Below are 26,747 nucleotides of genomic sequence, written 5' to 3'. Positions count from 1 at the left end.
ATAGCACACCCGTTATCTATTATCAAGAAGATGTCATCCAAACACGACGAGTCTATTTTTCCACTTGCAAAGATTTATTTTTATTTTTTTTGGATGCTATTATGTTTCTCAAAGAGCTGGTAAGTGTTGAAAAATTATTGGCAAAAACAATCACCAGTCACCTGTTTTTTCTAACTTGGTTACTCAATCATTTTTCCATGCTCTCAGTTGCGACGGGTCGTATGCGGCAACCAGTTGACCAACAAAAAAACCAACAGAAATTCCAACGGTTAATATTTGTAGCTGCTATACAATACCGTAACTTAGAAATTCCCGATCCATTATAGCATTTGGATCTTAATGAGACTTGCCATACCAAGCGACTGTAAACCCGTGCTCCTCCTCTTCCGCTCGGCAAACCAAGTGACTTCACGTGATATTTATCTTGAGCCCGTATTTCATTAATAGTTTGGATTTGGGTCCATGAATAGATACTGCAATATATATGTTCTTTTTCACTTGTAATTGAATGACGTAAGAGAGAGGTGCGATGTATTTATTATAGTGAAATCCTCTAGATGTAGCATTAGGCCAAGGGTAAACTAGGATAATTTTTGTGCCTCGATTTTTCTTTATCGGTTTTACGATCTATTTCGTTGTGGTTGCAAGTCGGATCCTATCCTAACATCAACAGAGTGCAACAGGAAACAATCAAAGAAGATATGTACTACCTTTACTTGATCCAGGATATCAGACGGAAGTCCAAACATGAAGAGTAAATACTGAGGAACAAATGAAGAAATTTATATGAAGTGAATAATATACAAAATCAAATCTCAAAGTACAAATTACAACTCAAACTGATTACACCAATGAAGTGGATTATATCGTTTTCGGGAGCAATGCAGAAGAATCTGAGTGAGAGGATTGTACAGAGGAGGTCGTAAATGTGGACAGTTCGGTGCCGCTGGTCGAGGTGGCGTGGAACGAAACAATTGATGCCCGAGAGAACGGGACCGGCAATTTCGGTGGGAGAACGGGCGGCGGAGCGTTAAAGTTGAGAACGCTAAACGCTTCTCTTATGGAAGGACGGGCGGTGTGGTCCGGATGGGCGCACCACAGCCCTACGACCATCGTGCACTCCAGTTGCTTTTCGTCGAAATCGGTACCAAGTTTCGACTCCGCCGCATCGAGTATCCTCCCGGTCCCGTATCGCTCCCAAACCCAGTCCACCAGCCGAACCTGGCCATCCTCAGCCCCCGGTTCGATGACTTTTCTACCGCAAGCTATTTCTAACAGGACAACTCCGAAGCTATAGACGTCCGATTCCCTACTCGCCTTGCCCGTGTAAACACATTCAGGAGCCATATAGCCCATGGTTCCGGCCAACACCGTCGTTTGCAACCCTTTGGCATGGTCGACTAGCCTAGCCAAACCGAAGTCCCCTAATTTAGCATTGAAATCGGAATCGAGCATGATATTGCTGGCCTTTATATCGCGGTGCACGACGCACTGTTCCCATTCTTCATGAAGGTAGAGCAAGGCCAAGGCCGTGCCTTGCGCGATTTTGTACCGCTTCTCCCACGGCAGGAAGGTTCGTTCTTTGAATAGATGAGAATCGAGACTACCGTTTGACATGTATTCATAGATAAGGAGGAGTTCCTTCTTCTCATGGCACCATCCGATGAGTTGGACTAAGTTTCTGTGCCGGAGCCGGCTTATGGTCTTCACTTCGGTGGCGTACTCCTTTATCCCTTGTCTTGATCCCGGGCTGATCTTCTTGATTGCGACACGATCATTCACGCTGGTCAAGTAACCTTCATACACTCTCCCAAAGCCTCCTTCCCCAAGTAACCGTTCCATTGCGAAATTGTCGGTAGCGGCGACCAAGTCCTTGTAGTAGAATTTCTTGGGCCCTGGCACCTGCTCGAATTCTTCATCGATTGCCAGATCATCTTCTTCTTCGCTCATGTAAGTTCCCTTTCTCTTCGAACGGCGACGAAACCAAATAAAGGCTAGAGCAAGAATGAGCAAAACGAAAGAACCTGAGCCTAAGGTAGCCCATAGCCATAACTTGCTCTTTTTTCCAGCCACTTGCACATTAGAGCTGAATTCCCATGCCTCAAGAGTGTGCAACTCGAACAGCCTGCCCGTGGTAGCCGAGAAACCGAAAGTCACCCACTCCGGCAAATACTTAGTGATGTTGACTATGTCATAGATCCCAGTGGAATTTATGTCGGTACCCATGGCATCCGCGTCTATCATGAGAACGCTCAAGTTCTGTGTGCTAGAATTGTACGCTATCGTAGCATTGATCCGCCCGCCGCTCATGATTTTATCCTTGAACCAATCGACGCAGTTATAGACCATGGAAGTTAGATTATTCAAGTCTATACCGACATGGGTAACTTGGGAACAATTCGGGTCCCTGGCATTGATATCGTTGTTGTGGAAAGTGTCGAACTCGACAGCTACAAAAGAAGTCGAAGAATTGGAAGGGTCGCGGTTAGGATTTAAAAGAGCAAGGTAGCGTCCCGATGAGTTGACCGGAAGTTGAGATCCTTTGGGGACAAGAAAGAAGGTCAATCCATCGGCGAAACTGGATGCTCCCTGAGAATTGACGGCGAAGGTGAATCGAGTGGTGAAATCGGCCACGTTCCCCGTCGCCTTATCCCAAAGGCGCATCGGCTCGGGGTACGTGGCCCACCCCACGCTCTGATTGAGGTTCTGGCCTTGAGTGGCCTTTGTAAGTTGGATGGAGTCACTCGAAACCGACGCATCGCCTTGGTATTGAATGCCACTACCGACGAAATTCTGGAAGCTGAACTTGATGCCCTGAGACGACGCGGAAGCCGGGAAGGCGATGGCTAGAGAGAGAACCAAGACTAAGAGCGATCGAAGCTCTCCGGCCTTGAAGCTTTGGAAATCTGAGCTGTGAAGTTCCATCCTCGCTTTAGCACAGCTTTTCTGGTGCTTTGACATGGTCACATGCGCATACAAATGAACGGGGAGTGGCCGGCCCCCACACATGACTTAGCCTTTTGGTTCTTGAACAACTCGCAGTCCATCTTGGAACGGTTCAGCGAAAACGAAAACAAGAAATGTCCACTCACGAGCCTCCCCGACGAAAAGTCTCTGGACCTGGAGAAAAAAAAAAAGTTAAAATTGACAAAAACAACACGGTGTGCTAGGAAAAAAAAATAATTTTCAGCGCAATAATTAGTACAATCCAAAAGGGTCGCGTTATCAAATATCTCAGGGAAACACTTCCGGATTAATTAATTAATTAATTAATTAAAATTGCGTCGCGAAGGGTTGATCGCACGCATGAACCACCACGAGAGAAACCAAGCCCATGGAAAACCTAGGTTTCCTTTGTTGGTCATCACGCAAGTTAGTCTTTACTTTCAGGGAACATTTTGTTTCGCGAAAAATAAGTAATTTAAAAAATGTTTTCCTGAAAGTTATCGCTCGTCGCGATATAAATTATTGCCTTTTATGAAAATGCTTCTCATACGCTGATTCTTTCGAGCGAACATAGGCGATTATTTTGAGGAAAATATTTTTCAGATCGTTCGTTTTCCCAAGCAAGGAAGCCTTAAACGCTAGTCCTTCCGTTTTCGCTTTCTCGGAATCCAAAGGGTTTAGGAGACCTCGTCAAAAAAACAACAATTGACCATCGGCGACTCAGCCATATATTGGCCATCTACACATGACCTATATTTGGCATTCAATCGATTTTTAATCAACAATTGACAATCGTTCTTTGAATAGATGAGAATCGAGGCCACCATTAGGCATGGACTCATAGATAAGGAGGAGTTCCTTTCTCTCATGACAACACACGATGAGTTGGACCAAGTTTTTGTGCCCGAGCCGGCTTATGGTCTTCACTTCGGAAGCAAACTCCTTTGTCCCTTGATTTGATCCGGGCTTTATATTTTTTATTGTGACGTTAGCATTCGCGCTGGTCAAGTAACCTTTGTACACTCTCCCAAAGCCCCCTTCCCCGAGCAACCGTCCGGTTGCGAAGTTCCATTCTGGTTGAGCTTTCTAGATTGCTTTTGAAATCAGGAAATCGGCACAGCTTGTTGGTGCTTTGACATTGTTCCCGAAGAACTTGCCATCAACCGTGTAACGGTTTAATGTAAGCGACGAAATTAACAAGTGGTCCACACGGTGCACTTGCTAATAGATTAATTAATAATTAATCTTCCCAGCAATGCTGACGATGATAGCTTCCGCCATTTTTGTTCTCTCTACCTCTTTCTCTGCATGTTCCGAAATCTACGTTTGAACTTGTTCTTCGACTGCCGGCCAATTGAAGTTCTCTTCGTCTTTTTTTCACTTGTAAATCAGTTTTAAAAAGTCGAGCACTGCTCTGATTGATACCAAGTCATTGATTATGCCGTGCGTTAAACGGTGATCGCGAACTTTGGATTGTCGGATCGATAACTGCTTGTGCTAGTAATGTAGTACGATGCAAAGAACAACAAGAGAGGGTTCAATATTAGCCTTTTGTGATGCTGTCAAAAGCAACTGCCACTGCAAGAGTCTTAAACATGGCCCATGTTTTGCTTTAAATATATTTTTGTTGACTTGACCACAATTTTTAAGATATGTCCATCTAGAGCTAAGCCTATAATCGGGTGCACAGACGTCGACGCAAGAGTATGGAGGGACTTGTAAGATTATTATTAGGGAATAGATTGAACGAATTAAATACCAACCGATCATTCTGCCGAATTGCTTTGTCGTAAAAAATGGTCTTTCTACCCCATTTCTGTATTTGATGCGGGAAAAGTGTCGAAAAAGTCCTCAATTTATTGCATTAATATCAATTTAGTCCTAAACCTTTATTTTTCTATCTCATTTCCATAATTGATGCAATTCATTAAGAGCTGTCTATTGTGTTCTACAGTTCTAAAGCATGCATGACCTTTATAAAGTCATAATATTTAAGCTGGGAATTAATATTCTCCTTATTAAGTAAATTCAAGTATCTAAGTCCATAGGAAATCTTAGCTGCTTTCCTTTTGATAGATAGTTTGCCTTATAGTTGTACAAGTGTTGTTGTAGTTTGTTTTTCTCTTTGACCGATGATGAAACCAAACGAAGCCCAACAACGTAAATGAACCGAAACACGAGAGGGACCAAAGCCAAGACTTGCTCTTCTTTCCTCTTACCTTGTTACATGAACTTGTGACTGTTGGAAAAGAAACTTGCAAGTTAGAGATAAATTCCTCAGTATGGGCAGTATGGAGCTTGAAATCCAACCCGGTCATGGCTGAGAAACCGAAGGTTACCCACTCCGGAAATTAGTTTCTCGAGTCGACAAAGTAAGAGAGCGTGGAAGCGTGTCTTTCCAGACCGGAGCGGAAGCGTGGTAAGTTAGAAGGCTCTCGGTTCGCCCTCACGAGAGCTAAATAGCCTCTCGATGAGTTGTCTAGGACATAGGGAGCGGGAAAATTTTTCAAACTGTTTCAGAATTAATAACGAGGTGAATCGGGTGGTGAAATCGACCACATTGCCATCGCCTCATCCCAAAGGTGTAAGGGCTTGTGGTAAGAGGCTCGACCAACGCCGATAGTGAACCTCTATCGCTTTTGGTGAGTTGGATGCAGGATGTGGGATGCATCGCCTCCGAGTTGGACACTTTTGTTGAAAGTCCACGAGCAAGATTCCTGCAGAAGATGCTAAAGCAATAAGAGAAATGGTTTGAGACAAGACTGTAGACCCGTCAAACAAGTGGGTCACATCGGGTTTGGGTTGAGTCACAAATGATTCAACCCAAATAGATGCATTTAACCTGTTTATGACTCATTTATTGTAACACAAAAATAGTGACTCATGCCCAACCCAACTCATAACCAACACATACCCAACCCTACCTATATTTGTAAACACTTCCATATTTAATCCAAACTAGGTAAACTCATACCTAAATTGAGGTGGAGTGCGAAATGCGTGAGCGCTAGATCGAGGGAGAGTGAGAGAAAATGAAGAAAGAGTCATAAAGGTAGCTTGGCATGTAAGTAAGTTGTAAACTCATTTATGATACATTTACGGCTCATTTATGATCCATCTAAAACTCATATTATGTTTGAACACACTCACACTTATTAAATATAACTAATCCATACTACAAATTAGCCCATCATGTATGTTAAAAATTTGGGTTTATGACCCATGTTAACATGTCTACAAGACAATGGAAAATTAAAGAAATGATGTAAGCTCTCCATGTTTCAATATCATTTGCTTTGAGCTGTGAAGCTCCTTCGTCATGGGGAGTTTAGGAATTCCTATCTTGAGCTATTAAAGACATTTCAAAGACTGCTCAACAGTTACAGGAGCATCGCATTCCACGAAACAATTCTCGAGCCCAACTCCGAATTCATCAATTGATCCCCGTTTGATTATCACTTATGGAAGCAAAAACAAATTTCAGCCGCAGCGCGATTCAATGGGTCTAAGCTTGGAGATGTCGATTTTACGTACTAGTTGTCCACTCGCAAGACTACTGTTGTCTTCATGGTTACCGATCAACTATCAAGAGTTTTTTTTTTTTTTTTTAGCACAATTCCTCTATAAAAAGAGGTGCAATCTCAGTTGTGCGCAAACCAAACTTGCATTTGAATATACATGAGATTTTCCTCAAGTGAACGAATTTCTTATTTTGGTGCTTAATCCAAATTCTTTGGTGGTGAACCCAAAAATCCTTTTTATCTTTGCCTAGTGATTTTCTTTTAGATCATGGTGGTGAACTTCATCAATCCTTAAGTTATTTATCCTCAGCTGGTGGTGTTCTTTTAGGTCTTGGTGGTGAACTTCATCCATTCCAATCTTTATCCTTGGTTGGTGGCGCGTCCTTTATGCATGCCTATGGTGATCATCATTCTTATTGTCACTTAAAACACATGCCCATCATGCATCACCAATTCAATTAATACCAGTTTAGTTATTAAATTTTGGAGAAACTCGAGAATCTTCAAAGGTATATCGAACCCCGCAAGTTTTATTGGAATTGACAACGGGGTCGACGATGCTGAGAAAAAACCGATGGTTTATCATGTTGAAGTTATTGTCCCACATCGCTTGATAATGGATCCTCTATACTTTTCACACTCATGTCGTCTCCCTCCACCTATTAACTTAAGCTTTTGGATTGAACTTTCTAACATGGTATCGGCACGAGTGTTGTTCCTTTCGCAAATGTGCGTCCGGAGGTGTTGAAGTTGTTATCCCTATCCCTTGACAAAAGGTTTTATATTGTCCATATCACTTGACAATGGATTCTATACGTTCTTTATATTCATGAGATCATCGTCATCCTAAAAATAGTTTCTGGAGGAAAAGTTGTAGAACCGTGGCTATGGAAGGCCAAGTTCGGCTCGTGGAGGGGATTCGGAGCAGGAAGCTACCAAATGTGATGGATTCAAATTTCGATCGCACGTCCGTCGGACATTTTCTTACATTGGAATTGTGAATTATATTTTCAGTTTATTATTGCAAGATTTTTATCTCTTTGACGTTATATATTCTGACATCTCCTACATCGATCGTCTTCTTTGCTAGCCGGGATTGCCGTCTCCGGTTGGACTACTTAGATAGCTAGCCCATTACTGGCCCATTTTCATGTTAAACCCCTTTTTCGATTTGGGCTTATTCTTGGCCCATTAATTTTTCATTTTGAGATTCTTATGTAATTGTTAGCTTTTCTTATCTTCAAAAAAAATATGAAACTCCATAGGATATATGTTGCTACTCCACTAACTAAAAACAAAAATCACTTTTTTATTATTTCACTTTATAGTGATTGTTTTTTGCACTACTTCCTATTTTTAGGCTCTGTTTATCTCATAAAAAATGAATGATTTTGAAAATATTTTTTTTTTATTTTCAAAATCATTGCGTGTATCCCTTAAATTAATTAGTCGATAAAAAATATTTTCATTACAGACAACAATTTACTCCTAAATATTTTCGTGAACCATGAAAATATTATTCTTTCATTCATTTTAGTAAGTCATACAAGCTCTCTTTTAGGAAAATATTTACTAACTTATTTATTTTTCGTTAAACAAAATAGTATTAAAAATCGATCGCGATAGAGCTTAGCCGGTTTTTATTGGGTCAATCAACAGTGTGAAAAGTAATCTATACTTTTCACCTGTGGATGAGCACGGGTTACATAATTAACTCTAAATATATGTTTCATCCATCTAATGGTGACTTAGTATAAAAAGATGGCACCGATAATACACCCGACAATAACTCATTAACTATTGGACACCGCGATCTCGCCGCCAAGGTGTGCAATCAGTCATCACATGAGCTAAGTAATCAATTGTAACCCCTTTTTTTTTAAATTTTATCAATTAAAGCAAGTAAATAAAAGCCACTAAAAGACAAAAAAAAATCTGTTCGACTGCTCTTTTTCAAGATCAGAGATTTGCGGTACCCCACGTGCTGAAACAATCAATAATGATAGCTAGAGATCGATGCGCATATCAAGACTGCTGTTCCTTTGGAACTAGACACCGAGGTGCCTTTCTCTAATTAATCGAAATCATGCCCTCCAACCTCTAATTTCAATAGAATAATCAAGATCAATGGGCAAAATCAGTAGCTTCGATTGGCATGCGAACAATTGATATAGGTGACTATACAATGATTTGTGCACTTTTTTCAGTGGGTTCATGCTTAGTATGCTAATCAACATGAGCATAAGCAGAAGCCGGAGAAAAAAAAAGCGAAAATAAGGAAAATGAAAGTGAGCAATATCAGATAAAGATTAAAAAAGACGAAAGCTATCAATTCGATCGAGTAAAAACTAGCTATTTTTCCGGGATTACTTGTGAGGAGTAACTTGAATTTCAATGGCAGACAAAAGAATACATTCCTCTAGGGACGTTAACATGTTCACATGAAAACAGTTGATCGATAGGTTTCAACTACGCAGTACACATGGTAAGATCTTAACACTGGTAGAATGAGAAATGTTAAAGTATCTCGTGGAATTCATCAAATATGTATGCTGACCTTGTAATTAACCCTAACCTAGGCTCCGTTTTTATCGCGAAGAATGATTGATTGGGAAAATATTTTTCTAAACATGATCGCTCGTACCGCTTGAACTAATATTATGAACAATGGTTTATATTCACACATTTTCGTGGATAATAATTATTCATTTATTTTGTAAGTGTTGTAAACGATCATTTTTCAAAAAATATTTACAAACCACTCATTTTTAGCGAAACAAGTGCGTTCTTATTTTCCTTTCACAGATGCTTATAAAAGAATTATGCAAGAATATAGTTGTTTTCAGCTCATTAAGACTTTATCTTCTTTTTCACCTAAAAGCTTTTAGTAGGCACACGTTTGACGACTACAAAAGTCAGCTATTAATTTCGTGATCTTCGTGAAATTCACCGCTCGCACCGCCTCTTCTGTCCCTTAAATTTTCATGAGTTATTTCACATTGTTGGTTATTCTCAACCACCGTTGGTGAAGCATTATTGCTCACGTTCATGTGCCTACCTAGCTCAAGGCATTCTTCACGTTGCCACCAATTCTTCTCGTTCATCAAGTGTTGCGTAGTTGCTAGGGTTGCTCAATCATAGCCACATGGTATTCATGATCCAGATCGATTTCGAGTCCCAAGTTCAAGCATCGAGAGTGCGTCTCGAGAGCGAAAACGGCAAAACCTATGGAAGTAGACGTGGCCGATGCTCAATATTTAGAAATTATACCGCGACCAAGCAAGTCTTAAACGTCCTAATTGTCTAAATGCATGGTCAATGGTGACAAAAATACGGTCATTACCAAAAAAATGTTCTGTTTTTTTTTTCTCCTTAAGGGCATCCATTTTGGTTAGAAAGGGGGAGTGGTCAATTCGAATCTTGGATTGATGTACATGGATGACCAACAAAAAATGTCGTCAAGGGAGACAATTAACCCATCTCTTGTTTTTTTTTTTTCTCTTACCCATCGCTTAAGCCTTCCATCTTATATCGCAATCGACCATCGCAATATAAGTAATCTATAATTCACTATTGAATGGGTACAGCTTTCGATCTCAAGTCACTAATTATTTGCCAAATTGGTCACGAACGAGAAAATGTTTGGTATAATTTCCTCACAATAACTTCAATTGTGAAAATGGGTGCCACAACTTTTATAAGATTTTTGGCAAACACTTCACGGTCACAACATCTTCAAGTTACAACATTTTAAAGTACTCCTTAAGAAACTGTCTCGCCCAATCTAGAGATTCTGTTACTTTAAAATACGTATTATCAAACACAAAAGTCAAGTGCTTCACAGCACTGATACCAATTTGCTAATAGTTAAACTAATTGAATTTGAAATCATCGCTCGTTAGAGCGATGTTCCGAGGGTTTCGAAGTAAATTCTTTGTTTTTTTTTTTCTTCTGCTGGCCTGGACGATCCAAATTATTGGATTCAGTCATATTTTTGTGTTGCAAGCTAGTGATTATCATCGATGGATAAAAAGATGGGCCCAAATTGGACCCAACATTGGATCCTTGGCACTGGTTCTATTCGTACACATTTCCTGTCACTGCGATGACCCGCCAAAATCCACCGGACAGAATATTTCATGTGTTTTCATGGTTGGCCCGTTTGGCATCGACTTGGTTCTGAGTCTGACCTCTCAGCAAAGAGGAAAAAAAAAAAGTATCATTCCCTAATTCACAAAAATGGTAATTTTTTTTTCCTGCAATCGAATTGACCAACTTAGCAGCAGTCTTTTTCTTTCATCATAGTCAAAGCGTATTCCGATATATCAAGTCTTGTAGAATCATATTGATCTAATTAAGGTATTACAGCTTATAATCTCGTCTTAGTACATAAATCTTCAATTCACGTCGATCCGGTACATGTATGGAGTTCTTAACATGGGTCTTACGTCCCGATTTTTTTTCCCATGTCCGCCTGTGGGTAGCGCACCTTACCATACATACCATCTAGACGGTGTTTACTATGAGTATCACAACGTAAGACATATCAAAAATCGTGCTCACATTTCAAACTTTACGAGAAATTGAATGTTGACTAACGTTTTAAATGATATCAAAATGAGGAGTCTCGAGTTTGGTTTGTTTTACTCATTTAGGGGGATTTCCCTTTCATTATGCTGCAAATTGGACTTCAACAAGGGCCATGTGTCTCCTTCATCACTGATTAGAGGAGAGTTTTCTGCCTTGACATTGGATTAGTAGATTACTTTGTAAGAAAACTATGCCCTAACAAATATGAGTCACATCAATGAATATTCGGTTTGACTTACTAGTAGATTCAAAAAATTTTGATTAGTACAACTTTAATCTTGACCAGATTTGGAAAGGGTCCACTGAGATTCGATGAAGAGTTTTTTGGTGACCATTTTCCTTTTAATGGAGCTCCTGCATTTAGATAGAAAGAGATAAAGTGTGATGCCTTTAAGTCAACTTTCGAATTGGGAAGGCAAGAAAGAAAGGAAAGTATAACGTAAACTAAAAGCATCTCATCAAAACTATCGTGAACTTGGCATTTTAAACATTCCGCGGCAATATCTCTTAGTAGGTTACGCGACAAAAGAACACGTCGCGATCGCGAGTTCCCATAGCATCGAGAATTTACCCGTTCGAGGTATATTTCTTGCCTGCGAAAGAAAAATGCAAGGCTCGTCTTTTAGTAACGAGTGTATGTAAATCTATAGTCTCCGGAAAAATGAAATCATTCGGACTCGATGAAATTCGGAACACACACCTTCACACCTATATTAATTGTTTGCCAAACACTAAATCGGTCTCGAGGGTTCGCTAAAATACACGATTTCCTTATAGGTTTTTCCGGGTAATAGGAGATATTATAACTTTCAATTTAACTTTTTTTACATGCCCGCACAAATCTAGCGACGTGTTCTTTACGTTAGGTTCTTAATATTATTTAACTAATACATGAAGAAAATTTCAATTATCGCATAGTCAATCGAGAAAATTCTATAATTTTCAATAAAAAGGTCTAATTATCCTAAAATTAAGTATATTTAGCAAATCCTTAGCGATTTCCAAAGCACCTATAAACAGTGAAATTCTTGAAAAATACTGAGAGTGTAGATTCTTGGCGGTGGTCCGAGAAGCAGGTGATCGCCGCCAGTGGGTCATTAAGATAAGTGCGGTGGTGGAGCATCTTTTGACGTCAAGAAATGATTCAGCACGACCTCAAGGGGGGCGCGCACGTGACTCCGCATTGATAGTCGGGTCCGAAGTGGACCCGTCCTGTTTTTCAAAGACCTTAAGGAACGGAAGTTCCATGAATTTACCCGAAACCCACACCTTATCGAGTCAATTCATTTCTATCCAAAATCGAAATTTTCTCCCATAAATAACAAATGGGTTTTACTAGGAATCTGTGGTTGGTCCATTAATACTAGGAGTGATCGATTTTCGAATTGAGCCGGTTCCACTCTAAAATTTGGAACCCGACCGAGTTGCATCAGTCGGTCCCGATCCAATTCTCAAGCTGGATCGTGCGGTCTAAGGCTTTGACAATGTCTTTTCTCTTTTACTCTTTAAAAGAAAAAGAAAAAAAAGTACTAGTTTGGTCCGATCCGAACGTTTCAATTTCGCACATGGAATGGGAAATCACCCGGAACCGATCGGTTCGGTTCGATCAGATTCGATTTTCGAGTTGGTTTCATTTTCATGAACACTCCTAATTAATACGATGGAATAAGAAAATTCATGAGTAAAATTATTTAAAAAATAAGGTTGTAAAGATGTTGGTCCATTAGGGAAGACAAATATGAGTTCCATAGAAAGATTTTACTTGTCGAAAATAAGAAAGATGATAAATTTGGAAAGGGTTAGAAATTCAAGGAATCGTAATTTCTCGAATTATAGATTTTATTTACTATTAAATTCCAATCTCATCCCTTGAATGGTGTTGTAATATTATTTTTAAAATTTTTATCTTTATTTTTTCTTTTCTTATCTTTTTTTCTCAAAGTGGCCGGCGAGGGTCGATAGACCCTCGCTAGCCACTAGATAAGAGCCGCAGAGCCCTCATCCGGTCTCGCCCGGATCATCACGGCTTTGCCCGCGTCCATGGACCATAAAAAATTACATGTTTGCGAAATTAACTATGCTTATGAAACGATAAGATTCTTCGGGAATTAAGGGAGGGAGTTGATAGGGGATCGCCATTGATCATCTAGGAGATTCACCAAATCCCGACATTAATGGTGTTGGCAAATGAGATAATGAGGGGGGAGGAGGTGTGACATTTTTTGTGCAATGATCAATTGGTAACTAAGCATTCAAGTTTTGGAAGCTTTAAATGGAAGTTCAATCTGATGATTCGAGCAATAGGTGACACTTGCAATTAATCTTCAATGAGGCTAAAGATATATTGTTCCCCTTTTGGTTTAACATGCAATACCTAAAATCACATTGATCAACCAAATTTTAGAATATGTAATTTTTTTTTCCTAATTCACTCTGACCTCCAATACCATGGTCGTCGGTTATGTTTGCTCATACAATGATCTTTTGTAACCAGACTCAAGACTCCAACAATCGAATATCGATCGCTAATATGGACCCAAGTCTCTAGAGGCTTGGATCCGGGCGACACGACGTTAGACTCGAAGCCCCGGTCATCGTAGTTATCACTTAGCCGAGATTCCCGGCCACCGAACCCGGATTATCCCCATTCATCGGAACACTTCATCGTTGCACACATGGCCTAGAGGTTAGAGCCCGGACATGAGTCGGTTTCTCTTGAACCCGGACACGCTACCGTGGCGCCCGACCTCGAGACCCCTAGTGGTCGGCGGCCGGACTGTTTTCCCGGAATCAGCCCTTGAAACATGATTTCCAAATCATTTATCCAAAATAATTGTCCCAATCAAAACCACCCCAAAAAGAAAATTATTTTTCTCCTTTTTTTTTTTCCTTCATTTTCTTGTAAGAAGAACACCCAACCCAGTGCAAAGCTGGAACAGAGAGCAGACCTTTTTGGTCCCCATTTTGACGTCATCATCGACTATCAAATCACCGCTTTGTTTTTTTTCCTCTAACACGTCGGACGATTGAACAGTCAAAACTTTCTTTTTCAAATTTTCGCGAGGCGGGCAAAAATCCAAAATGCGAAATAGTAAATCATAATTGTCCAAAAAAAATTAAGGAAAATAGAAAAATAAAAAAAAGAAAGGAGGACCGCAAAATCGAAACCGAACGGACAACACCGCCTAAAGTGACGACTCAGCACAGTCCCGTCCCCTTGTCCGAGAGAGAGTGAGAATGAGTTGCAACGGATCTCACTCCCTTCCAGTCCAGTCCAGTCCAGTCCATCTCACGCTCAAACCCCACCTCTCTCTCTCTCTCTCTCTCTCTGTAGCTCTTTCTCTCTCTAGAACGGAGGTTGTTTCGCTCTCTCTCTTAGTAACTCTCAGGCCATACTTCGTTGTTGGGTCCGAGCTTCGTCGAAGTTGTTTCGGGGGGGTTGACGGCAACGAAGCCTCGTGAAGTTCATGTGAAGTTCGCGATCGGGTTGGTTTGGAGTTTCGCCTTTTTCGTGATTCAGTTCAGGTGATTGGAGTGGTCCTCGGTCTCTTTCCCCGTCCTTTTTTGCACCGCGAAAGGCCTTTTGCCGTGTCAGCGGTTGCTGCATTGTTTCTTTTCGGCCTTGATTCTCCTCCTTTCTTTTGGCCGTTTGTTTTCCTTTCCTGTCTCTCTCTCTCTCTCTCTCCGGCGGCGGGTATAGGTGGATCTCTCCTAGGGTTTTCGGGAAGCGGAGGTTTGGAGAGATTCCGGCTGCGAAGGGGCGGAATGAGCTCGGCTTCTCGGGTGGCGCCGGAGAAGCTCAGGCTGTCGAGTGTGTGTCGAGCTCGTGTCCCCTGAAAGCGAAGTGGTCTAAGAAGCATTAAAGCTCCCGTCTTTTTCCGATTGAATTGAAATCAAGAGACGGCGCATCCCTTTTATGTCTTTCGTCCGAGTCTGTGACTTCGGGGAGGGAGCCGTTATCCATGCCAAGTACTTGGCGAGTTTTAGCGGAATCTGGAAGAAGTTGGGGCTCTGACTGGGAAAAAAGAGAGAGGTTGTGGAAATGAGAGTCCCGTTATGAATGATGTCGAAATGGTAAGTTGACGAACTTGGGCTTTGTTTGGGAGGTTATGTGATGGTTTGAGCAGACTCTCGTCGTTCTGCCGGATCTGCCACAAAATTTGAACTTCCAAGAATGCGATATCCTGTGATTTGTTTCCTTATCGACCGAGACACTCTGCCTTGGGGACATTAATGTTCTTACGATGACTAGGGCCGTCCGAAATAGGGTGCTTAAGGATGTGAATGGTGATATAAGCGATCATCTTCGGAACCACATCCATTTGACTAATTGCATTCATCTGAAGAACCATATGCACAAGCATAGCCCCATGTTGGCCGACAGGTCTTTGATGAAAGATCTCATCGTCCTGCAGAGGTCGCGATCTCTCAGGGACCCATCTGCTAGTCCTCCCTCATGGCATTCTCCTTCCTTGGCCGGCCTTCTCACCAGGCATGGCGGAAAGGATATCATTCAGGAAGGAAGAAGGTCAATTGGCATTGAGCGGCCGAGGAGGCAAGGAAGGAGGTTATCAGGAAGCTCGCCGCAGTTTCCTGGTCTAACAACATCAAAGGTTGATCCTGGAGAGGATAATGAACGTGATGATGCGGCCCCGGTAGTTAGTGAGCAGGGTAGCAAGAGTGAATTGCGTGATTCTAGAAGGATCAGAAGAGGACACATTCGGAAAAGCAGTAAAGAGGATTTTGTCGGTGGGAATGAAGATCCTATACTAGGTATGGATGGAAATGAATCTCTTCGTGAAATTTTTTCCGGAAAATCTGACTCTAGAGAAAGGAAATACAGAGAAAAGGGAAAACATGTTCAGGATTCTCAAGTCAAGTCCCTATCTGAGCAGTTGAATGATGTTCGGATAGATAGTGATGATTTGGCATCTTCTAACATTCACCGTCAAGGAAGGAGTTCGAGAATGGAGCAATTTGTCAGGGAATCTGAAAATGGTGCTCGCAAATACAGTAGCACTTCTAATAGGGTAAAAAGGCGCAAGTTCCGTGGGGCTAAAAGAAGTCGTGCTGCAGCAGCTTCCAGAGATACTGTAGTTCATAATGAAATGTCTGTGGCTTCAAATTCTCTAGCTCACGATTCTGTGCGCCCAACGCGTCACATGGAGGAGGAGGAAGAAGATTATGGGGGGCAAAATGTCACTAGAGCTCCTAGGAATGGGTGTGGGATCCCGTGGAACTGGTCAAGAATACATGACAGAGGCAGAACATTTCTTGACATGGCAGGAAGGAGCTTGTCTTGTGGCTTGCCAGATAGGAAAGGGAGTCCAGCTTCTCGTAGGAGAGGTCTTGCTAACATTCCTGTGGATTTGGACAGTGCAAGCTCATCCACGAAGTCCAATGCAGAAGCATTGCCTCTACTCATTGGGTCACAGGACAGCACTGAAAATTTTGACAAGCGACATGATTATTCTGGGGAGTTGGGCATTTTTGCTGATCATCTGCTGAAGCATGATATGGATTCTGACCTTGCTTCTGAAGCTAGATCAGGGAACCGAAACAGGCCGAGACGGCAGCAGCATCGGCACCAAAATCTGACCCAAAAGTACATGCCTCAAGCTTTCAGAGATCTTGTTGGACAGAATCTGGTGGTGCAAGCTCTCTCTAATGCTGTTAACAGACGAAAGATTGGGTTACTGTATGTGTTCTACGGACCTCATGGCACTGGAAAAACCTCGTGCGCTCGCATATTTGCTAGAGCTTTGAATTGCCTATCCTCAGATTATCAAAAACCTTGTGGGTATTGCGATTCCTGTATTGCTCATGATATGGGAAAAAGTCGAAATATAAGGGAAGTCAGTCCTGTTAGTAATTTTGATTTTGAGAGCATTATGGACCTCCTTGACAGCATGATTGTGTCGAAGCTGCCTTCAGCATACAGAGTGTTCATCTTTGATGACTGTGATACTCTTTCTTCTGGTTGCTGGAGTGCTATATCAAAGGTCATTGATCGGGCACCCAGGCGGCTGGTGTTCATTCTTGTCTGTTCAAGTCTTGATGTTTTACCTCATGTGATAATATCTAGGTGCCAGAAGTTCTTTTTCCCGAAGATTAAAGATGCTGATGTCATATATACTCTACAATGGATCTCATCAAAAGAGGATTTAGAAATTGATGCTGATGCTCTGAAGCTTATTGCATCACGATCAGATGGTTCGCTAAGGGATGCACTGATGACTCTAGAGCAATTAAGTTTGCTTGGGCAGCGAATCTCAGTCTCGCTTGTTCAGGAACTGGTGAGCTCCTTTTTTCTGCAATTGATAGCAATATTGTTGAAATTCCATAGCATTCACTGCTTGACATAAATTAACTCTGTAACTCTCTGTATGAACATTCTTTCTTCCTCTATATGATGCCTTAATTAGAGACCAATGTGAGCATTATGATTCGTTAAGGTTTCTAGAGGTTTTGACGGTCTGAACTTCATTTTGCTAGGGTTTGGTAAACCCAGCGTTTATATGTGCATTTAGATAAATGGGCAATATTTCCACAACTTCCACGTGATACCTGGAGGTCATATATTGTGTTTTAATATCTTTAGGCCCCCCTCCTTTGCCTCCCCATTTTAGATCAATTTCAGGCCAAATCTCAGCCTATGTGTGAGAGGAACTGTTAGGGCATTTAGATATTAACCCTTGCTTCCATCTAATAGTTTGAGCTTCCAAATAAGTTGCTGTTGTCTCAAAATTTTCACAGTTTTCGTGCTTGGTTCACGTATATGATATGCTTTCAATAGAACTGGAGAATGCCCTAAAATTTGTTTTCAGGATTTGGTGAACATTCTATGCCAATTTACTGGTTGTTCTGGAACAGAACTGTCATAAAGGTGGAGATTTTAGTGAATGGAAATTTGATGTTTATTCAATGTTTTTGTTTTCTGTTGGAGGCATCTCCAAGGATACTCAATGGCCTTTTCTCGATTTACTCTCGAGAGTTAAGAGACTTTCTCAGTAAAATTTTCATCCTCAATATTTGTTGAAGATGGGGAAAATTTGTGTGCATTATTTGATAAATCAAGGCATTGATTATCCCCGTACAGTGCTCATCTGGATTCTGATTTAGATGCAAAAAATTAATAAACAGAAGGCTGTTTGTGTATGCTTGATGTCTTTCTTGATTAATGGGAAGCATCAATAACAGAGTTGTGATTTTAGTGGGTATTTGTCTTAGCTTAAAAGAAATACCTCTTGCTTTGCGCGCCCCCCAAAAAAAAAAAAAATTTCATGACATATTATTTAGATTTGGAAAGAACATGCAAAGAAAATCGTAAGTAAATCAATAATTGTATGTTTTGAAAGGTTGAGGTGTTCGACATTAAATGATAAATCCCACTATTTCTGATGGCATTTTCAAGGTTTCGAAGGGACTCTTCAATTGAGTAACGTGGCAGTATATTTTCGAAAATTTTGCTAGGGGTTAATGATACTTCTGGTATGGTTGATATGATTACATCCACATTCTAAATTTTTAGGGAAAAGCAATTTATGACTGTCTTTACGGTGGAATAGATTTTATAAAAGATGATGGGACCTTGAAGTTTCACGAACCTTTCTACGAATTGTTCTTGAATGTTATGCAGTACAAAAAATCGAAAATGTCAAGAAGTTGTTTTAAGTAATTTAAAATCATCTAAGGACTTTCGTAAAACTCTGTAATAACAGTTATAATAGAATGCATTATAAGGTAAAAAATGAAAAAAATTGACATTTTTGTACTTAGTGAAGACGAATTTGAAATTGTATCTGGCCGACAAACTTTTATCCATTATCGCAATGGAAGACTGCTAATTTTGGTTCCTCCGAAAAGGCCACTTTCGAAGAAAAAAGAGAACTAGAAGGGTTTCCATCTCCTTTCCCTGAAAGATATGATACTAATTTTGCTAGGGGTTAATGATACTTCTGGTATGGTTGATATGATTACATCCACAGTCTAAATTTTTAGGGAATAGCAGTTTATGACTGTCTTTACGGTGGAATTGATTTTACAAAAGATGATGAGACCTTGAAGTGTTTTCACGAACCTTTCTACGAATCGTTCTTGAATATTATGCAGTACAAAAACTCGAAAATGTCAAGAAGTTGTTTTAAGTAATTTAAAATCATCTAAGGAATTTCGTAAGACTCTGTAATAACAGTTGTAATAGAATGCATTATAAGGTAAAAAATGAAAAGAAAATTGGTATTTTTGTACTTATTGAAGACGAATTTGAAATTGTATCTGGCCGACAAACTTCTATCCATTATCGCAATGGAAGACTGCCAATTTTGGTTCCTCCGAAAAGGCCACTTTCGAAGAAAAAAGAGAACTAGAAGGGTTTCCATCTCCTTTCCCTGAAAGATATGACATGAGTAAACTTTCCATGAACAAGACATATATGAGACATAATAAGCTACTTCTCTTGTAAAGTAGCTGGTAGACTGCTTTCTTATTCATAAATTGTTTCATCTAAAATTCTCAGGTTGGGCTCATCTGTGATGAAAAATTGGTTGATCTTCTTGATTTGGCCTTGTCAGCGGACACAGTTAACACTGTCAAGAATTTGAGAGTGATAATGGAAACTGGTGTTGAACCCTTAGCCTTGATGTCACAGCTAGCTACAGTGATCACAGATATACTGGCAGGGAGCTATGATTGGACAAAAGAAAGGCATAGAAGGAAGTTTTTTCGACGACCATGTGAGTTTGAATGTATCATCAGTGTCTTACATGCTTGATCAACTTTCACATGTGGCGTTGTCTTTCTGGTTGTTAACAAATTCATCCATTTGATTCTATGCCACATGATTAAGATGTTAATCCATGTTCAACAGTGCTTTTAACTTCCATTTTTTGGTCCGCCTGTTAATTTCATTAGTTGTTTTGTTAAACAATGTTGAGGTTCTAAAAAATGTTGCTTATTCATGTAGCTGCTTTTCTTGACTTCACACTGTGTTTGGTCCACTTAAGCTAATGCACAAAATATTTATCAAGCTTCCCTTATAATGCGACTTTATCCATGCTTTCTTTTATATGAGAACTCTTCCTTGGAGTATACAGGAATGGAAATGGCGTCTCTTTCATTGAGGATGTTTATACATCAATTTGAGCACCATATGCTTATACATGCTCCAGAAGTAATTGTCTTAGTGCTTTTTTTGTTCCTAACAACAAACTTATTGATTGCAGTAAACAAAGAAGACATGGAAAAACTACGCCAAGCTTTAAAAACTTTGTCTGAAGCTGAAAAACAGTTGAGGATGTCCAATGATAAATTGACGTGGCTAACTGCCGCATTATTGCAGCTGGCTCCTGATCAACAGTACCTGTTGCCTAATTCTTCTGCAGAGACAAGCTTTAATCGCAGTCCTTTGCCTGCGAACAATATAGGTTTTAGAGAGACAGTTGGGCAAGCTGGTGAACATGCTGTCATGCATACTAACAAGAGAGCCGTTTCAGCAAATGATAGAATGCAAATGGCCAATGTTGGAAGTTCCTCTAGAATGCATAACAGCAACGAAAGCAAGGGTTTTAAAGGAGACATGGCTGGACAAAGTAGGTTTGGCCTGGCTCCTCAGCATGCATCTTCACAAGCCGATGGTGTAAGTACAAGTTGCAGGCCTGTTATTGGCAAAACATATAAGAGTGTCCAAGACATATGGTCGGAAGCACTTGAGAGGATCCAAAGTGCTAGCATAAAGGAGTTCCTATATCACGAGGGGAAGTTAGTTTCAGTCAGTTTTGGGGCAGGTACATTCTTTCGCTAATCGCAATCAACTATATATTCCAAGGACTCTAGGATTCTTATGAATTATTGGGTTACTCTTAGTTGGCCCACTATACTTTAATTTCTTTCGATTCAATTGTTCTTTTTCATGGTGGTAGAAACTTGATTGAAAGACTTTGAGATCAGAAATCAAAGTCAGCGTTTTGAGGGTGAGTCACCCCAAAGTTGAATTGAGTATTGGTGTAATTTACTTCAGATACTTAATCGATCCTAGATTTTTCACCTGTATGAATTTTGTTTGGATTGGAGGATGTTAATTCTTTAGAATCTGTTCTAGCCACTATAAGATGAAATACGAGTTGTATATGGGCAGCCAATCCGTATAGGGTCAACCGCTGCTTCTTTGGTGCATGAGCATTTTTTGATGTTGAAATTATAGTTGGACACCCATTGAGTATATCATATTTACTGTGGAGGTTATTTGTGTGTATGAGTTTGAAGTTGCACCATTTTCTTTTCAGATGTAAATTGCAGAGAAGTAATGATCTTGAGGACCTCCAACTTGTAGTAGTAATTATTATTATTATTATTATTATTATTATATATTTTTTTTGGTCGAAACTTGTAGTAGTAATTTGAATAGTATGCTTATTCAACATTGATTTGTTGACAAGTAGAATATGAGCATTTGGAGTTATCATACAAGTCATGTGTCAGAAAGTTTAATGGAGTTCCACATTTGGCAATATAAGTGTACAGTGTTTCTCTACATAAAAACTGTGTTTTATTGAATTTTGACTGTGCAAAATTCTAAAGAAAAGTGGAATATAGGATTTTGACATTGATTTGATGCAAAATATGATATTGACATGTATGCAAAGAGAGGAATTGTTATCTCTCACCTCAATTGAAGATCAAAGATAAGTGGGAAATACTCAAATTGAAAAGTACAAACTTTAGCATCTCTAGTTTAAAGTACCCAGTTGTTATAAATGAAGGAATCATTGAGTTTTCTTTTATCGAGGATCCAATAAATTTCCTGACAAATGAAGTACCCATGCAATATGTAGATCATCCCTTAGTCTCTAAAGCAAAGGATTGAGATTCAAATGTCATAGGTGGAACTCCTGGCTGATTTGATCTTGTGAGAGAGCTATCACTCGGGAATTTGGCTAGACCTTTATTAATGCTGTAAATCTAGACATCATATTGCCTTCATTTGAGAGGAGCATGGGCTCAAAATTTATCAAAGATAAGGCTATACAGGTGACGATGTGGTGATGAATAGACTAAGGACCTTGATGAGCTTTCTTCAATCTTTAAGTAAGTTCATAGTTGATGTACTTTCTTTTTACAAGTGGAAACCTTACATCTGGGGTAGTAGAAGTGGTATTTGAGTGGAAATTTTATATTTCGTACTTGCAAAAAGTGACAAGCATAATGGAAGATGTCATCAAAGTATTGCCTTGCTAAGGCAGCTAGAGAAAATTTATCCTGATTTGCTAATGAATCAGCTTGAGTGAGAATTTAGGGGAAAAAAAAATGCACCAAGGAGTTCTTGTAGGTATTTCACAAAAGGAGGTTTACGTGGTCGGTGTATTTAATATCCATCTGCTATCAAGGTTTTGATGGAACATTTGAGAGGATCTAAGTGGATGATGATATATACATTGAACTGTCTTGTAAACTTATTTTGGTCCCATACTAGGAGATTCTATGAAGAAATCATAAGTAACTATGCAGGGATTGCTGGTGTGTGAGAGACTTGAAGAAAATTGATGTAGATGAGTAATAAATACTCACAAGATAGTGACGACACAATGATGTAGACATATACCTGAAGAAAACACGATTACTGATTGATCAGTTGTCAAAGATGTATGCCACAGTGCAACTTGTTTCTACCCTTGACCATAAAAAGAACGAGTGAGGTTTGTATTTCACTGGCCTGTGAACCTGCATGAGTTACCCTTGAGGGACTCGCATGACATGCAAGAAGAAGCGCCATGATGTATCATGCCGTAAGCTTAAATTTTTGCCAAGAATGAGTGAGGTTCTCATCATCCTGGCCTGCGAACCAGCATGAGTCCATCACTAGTTGTCTACACCATGGAGAGACTCACATGACATGCAAGAAGAACGCCGTGATAAATCATCCTAACCTTATATTGTTGCAATAGATGAAGAAACTATGCAAATTAGCCTAGGCTGGAAATGAGGGGGATATTGACAGACGTGGATAGTGATCAAGGGGTTATATGGCATGTTGGACTGATATTTACCTGAAGGAAAGCAGGCTTTATTGCAAAATTATGACGCTCCATAATGACTAAGTTTCACCGCAATGGGCCAATTTTCATGAAGAATGAGGTTTTTGAGTAAACGTTCTACAGAGAGTCAAAAGGATTTTTAAAGGTGAGAAGGGAATAATATGGGCATGGTCTTGGATTATTAAGATCATCATATTTGAAAAGGCAAGTTGAAGTGATTACAGTATTTTGCCAGGGGATAGAAATTCGAAACTTATCCTGAGCTTCCAAAAAGAAATGTAGAATAGAACTGATCAAGATGGAAACAAAAGAAATCAGGTGACCTTATATTGTTCCTTTCGAGGGAAACTCAATGATGCAAGATTGAGAATAGTCCCAACCCCTATCTGTGGAATAAACTAGGTAATTAATGCAGATTAGGTTGATATTGAGGACGTAGGAATGGCATAGATGATCATTTCTGATCCAGTTACCCAATGTAGTATTAGTTGTGTTGAATGAATGTTTTCCAAATTGACATGAATCTCTATACTACAGATATGTTATCATATCAAATTTCAAAGCTTGATTTTCTTTATGCCACACGGAAAGGTTGCTACGCTTTTGATAATAGTTCGGCAGATTTTACTTAACTGATTGTTACCTTTCAACATAAGGTTTAGTGTTTTGGTTCAAGATTTATTGTACATTCTAGATATTTTCTTTGTTTTGGTGTATTTACATCTATACTTGGTGGATTCTTTAGAGATGCGGCAAATATTTTCTTTATGTTGTTTCCTTCCATGAAATAAAGATATTCATTAGCAGTATATAGTCAAGGGCACAAAAGAAAATCTACGTTTTCTAGTTGCATGGCTAAGTCTAATTGTATTGCCTTTGAACGGCTCAATTTTGCAGCTCCAACTGTGCAGTTGATGTTCAGTTCATATCTGACGAAAAATACGGCGGAGAAATTTGGGCGCCACATCTTGCAAGCATTTGAGACTACTCTTGCATCACCGGTGACAATCGAAATTAGATGTGAGCCAAATAAAGATACAGCAATTGGAGTTAATGCCCCTCTAAGCTTACCTGCCCCAACAAACGGTTCATCTCAGATCAGAGACTCCACTGGCATCGGTGGTCAGCCCCATCTTGAAGTGGGTAAAAGTGAAATAGTTGAACTAGAAGCTTCCTCTAGAGAGCTTAAGCAAAATGAGCACGTCAATAACAATGCAAAATTTGATCCAAGGGACTTAGAAGTAGCTTCTGACATGAATTTGCCACCATTCCCGGAAAGAGTAAAATCTAGTGAAAGGAACCCAAGCCGGAGCATTGTGAGAGGCAAGGTATCCCTTGCACATGTAATACAGCAAGCTGAAGGATGCTCACAACATAGTGGCTGGTCGAGACAGAAAGCAGTTTCTATTGCCGAAAAGCTTGAACAAGAGAATCTGTAAGTGTTGTACTTCTCTCATGTTCAGGGAAAATACGCTTTATCTTTTACTTGATTTGTTTCCTAATTTATCAGTTTATGTGGCTGAATTTGCAGTTGCCAGAATAGGATGTATGTTTGAATTCTGTATTTGAAAAACAAGAAACAATGAATTTTCCAAATAGGATGTACTTCTATGTTCCAGTTTCCAGAATAGAATGTAAGTTAGATTCGAAGCCTTTTGCCAAAACTGTTTGAAACTAGAAATTTAAATGAGTGGTTTGTTTCATATGCCTTTTAAAAAATGTAGTTTCGAATGGCAATGTTCTGATTTGAGTTGCATATGAAACCATTTGATGAATGTATAGTTCGGTGTACAATTGCTGTAACTAATATATTATTGATGCTATACTGTCAATTGATTGGAAAACATGATTTCTCGACATTGCAGGAGACTTGAACCTAGGTCTAGAAATTTGCTTTGCTGGAAGACATCTAGAGCGACTCGTAAAAAGGTAATGATCGATAGACTTAATTCCGTTGGTATTTCCTTTGTGGGTGGGGTTATTAAACATCAAATCTCTTCAGTATATGTAATGCACATGTTAGTTCATTTTATTAATATCTTCAAGGAGATGAGAGTGTGACTGAGATGGCATTGGGTAGTAGATAAATGGAAACTATCCCAACTCAACCATCATTAAGTACCTTGTATTGTTAATGCTTATTGAAAATTTTAATTGAAGGTAATGACGCGGTTTAAAAGCAAATCCAAAAGCCCCGAACTGAAAATAGGCTAGTCAATTAATCAGATTCCAGTCCGTGATGGGCTTCTTTGCTAGGATTCCTTCATGTTCATCCCTACCCTTGTAAACTTTATCTTCTTGTTTTACTGATTTTTTTTCGGAAATCTTAGTACAAGCTTGTTCCTCCTTTGTTGGTTCAAGTTACCCGGATAAAGGCAACATTTGATGATAGTGAAGCCAATTTCTTCTCTACATTTCACAGCCTCTTGGGTAGTCTCTGCCAGTCATGGAATCAAAATCAGCACCTTTTTTTGTCATGTCTTGGTTACAAATTTGGTACCCAACTCAATTAGTGAATTTGTCTGGATAACCGTGGTTTTTGTTCATAGTTAGAGTTTCAATTTGTAGTTCTGGAGCTTCAAAATGTCATCAATTCGCTCCACATGTGGTGGCTGCTTATCTTCGACCAATGATGCATCATTCAAGCTTCCGTTTTTAACGTAGTCAAAATAGTTAATTTACTGCCAATCCTAGATTTGGGCAGTGTTGAGGCATTAAAAACTGGAACACCAATGACTTTTATCGAGATTATGTTCTGCCTGAAATATAGTTTTTGAGCATAAACTCATTGCGATATGGTTTATTACAATTTGCTATTTGTAAATGTGAGTAGGATTGTGGGATTTGCCTTGATGAGTTTGGCTGTTGGAGTAGAGACATAACTGTATAGAAGACAACTTAAACTACTTGTGTGACCAGACCCCCTATTTTCCTTTAGTTTATGAGCAAATAAGTAACTGGCTTATCAAATAAAGAAAAACTTTAAGATAACAATGTGATCATTATAACCAGTGAATCCTCTGAGGCAAACCTGCAATTTCTATTTGGAATGTGATCATTAAATGGAGCAACCGATCAGTGTGATAGGAGTCTCTGTAGTGGCAAATTTTGTACTGTAATTGTGTCATTACTCATATGATTACTTTCTCATACTATTGTGAACCGGCTATCTGTCTATGAGTAGTAACTTATTTATTTAGGGAATTCCCATCTTTTCACTCCTGGTTTGAACATGACATTTAAGCGACGTGATCAAGTTTCTTGAGTTACTAGTCTTGTTCGGGGCGGAACATGCTGCAAATGCTTTAGTTTTAACTGAAGGTACACTAGCTTATTGTGTTACTTACTCATCTGTTGCCTTTGCAGCTCTCTCGCTTGAAAATTAGAACGAAGAGGCCACACGCACTGCTGAAGCTTGTTACCTGTGGGAGGTGTCTATCAAGTAAGTCTTCAAGATAATTCATTGGGAATCCTAGGGATGTAAAATTTGCAGCTGTCTTCAACTTACAGTAGAATCTACAAGAATTTTCTGCTGGTTTGAAAGTCGATTTTATTAGTTTGTCTGTTTAGATTGAATAACAAGGTGAGTTATATTGACTGGACGTTGTAGGAACAGAAATTAATAGCTCAGGTTATTTTTAATAAATTTCATTAGTTT

The 26,747-nt window shown here is 39.6% G+C and overlaps 2 protein-coding genes across 3 annotated transcripts; one reads left to right on the top strand and one right to left on the bottom strand.

Moving 5' to 3' along the window:
- Window positions 1-861: 861 nt before the first annotated feature.
- Window positions 862-17,306, bottom strand: LOC125316528 (L-type lectin-domain containing receptor kinase IX.1-like). Of its 2 annotated transcripts, XM_048285017.1 has the most exons (3): window positions 17,296-17,306; window positions 11,919-11,926; window positions 862-2,930 (listed from the first exon to the last, which is right to left on the bottom strand). In XM_048285017.1, the coding sequence occupies exon 3, from the start codon at window positions 2,923-2,925 to the stop codon at window positions 862-864; it is 2,064 nt and encodes a 687-aa protein (XP_048140974.1). In that variant the 5' UTR covers window positions 2,926-2,930; window positions 11,919-11,926; window positions 17,296-17,306. The 2 variants fall into 2 exon arrangements, with proteins under 2 accessions (XP_048140974.1, XP_048140975.1); XM_048285018.1 differs by lacking the exons at window positions 11,919-11,926; window positions 17,296-17,306 and adding an exon at window positions 4,008-4,068 and having other exon boundaries at window positions 862-2,914.
- Window positions 14,294-26,747, top strand: LOC115753010 (protein STICHEL-like 3). Its single transcript, XM_030691476.2, has 6 exons — window positions 14,294-17,353; window positions 19,576-19,792; window positions 20,282-20,842; window positions 23,987-24,524; window positions 24,955-25,018; window positions 26,456-26,747. Exons 1-6 carry the CDS (start codon window positions 15,302-15,304, stop codon window positions 26,546-26,548), a joined length of 3,525 nt encoding a protein of 1,174 aa, XP_030547336.1. The 5' UTR covers window positions 14,294-15,301; the 3' UTR covers window positions 26,549-26,747.

This window comes from Rhodamnia argentea, chromosome 9, assembly GCF_020921035.1.
Source record: "Rhodamnia argentea isolate NSW1041297 chromosome 9, ASM2092103v1, whole genome shotgun sequence".
NCBI lineage: Eukaryota > Viridiplantae > Streptophyta > Magnoliopsida > Myrtales > Myrtaceae > Rhodamnia > Rhodamnia argentea.
This window is presented reverse-complemented; position numbering and strand designations above follow the sequence as displayed.

What these genes read in the sequence shown, in the direction of transcription:
- LOC115753010 (XM_030691476.2), top strand. Translation starts at nt 15,302, where the DNA reads ATGACTAGGGCCGTCCGAAATAGGGTGCTTAAGGATGTGAATGGTGAT. An exon ending in GAAGTTTTTTCGACGACCAT is followed by an intron (nt 19,793 to 20,281) that starts GTGAGTTTGAAT and finishes TATTGATTGCAG; the next exon opens with TAAACAAAGAAGACATGGAA. An exon ending in CTAGAGCGACTCGTAAAAAG is followed by an intron (nt 25,019 to 26,455) that starts GTAATGATCGAT and finishes TTGCCTTTGCAG; the next exon opens with CTCTCTCGCTTGAAAATTAG.
- LOC125316528 (XM_048285017.1), bottom strand. Translation starts at nt 2,925, where the DNA reads ATGGAACTTCACAGCTCAGATTTCCAAAGCTTCAAGGCCGGAGAGCTT.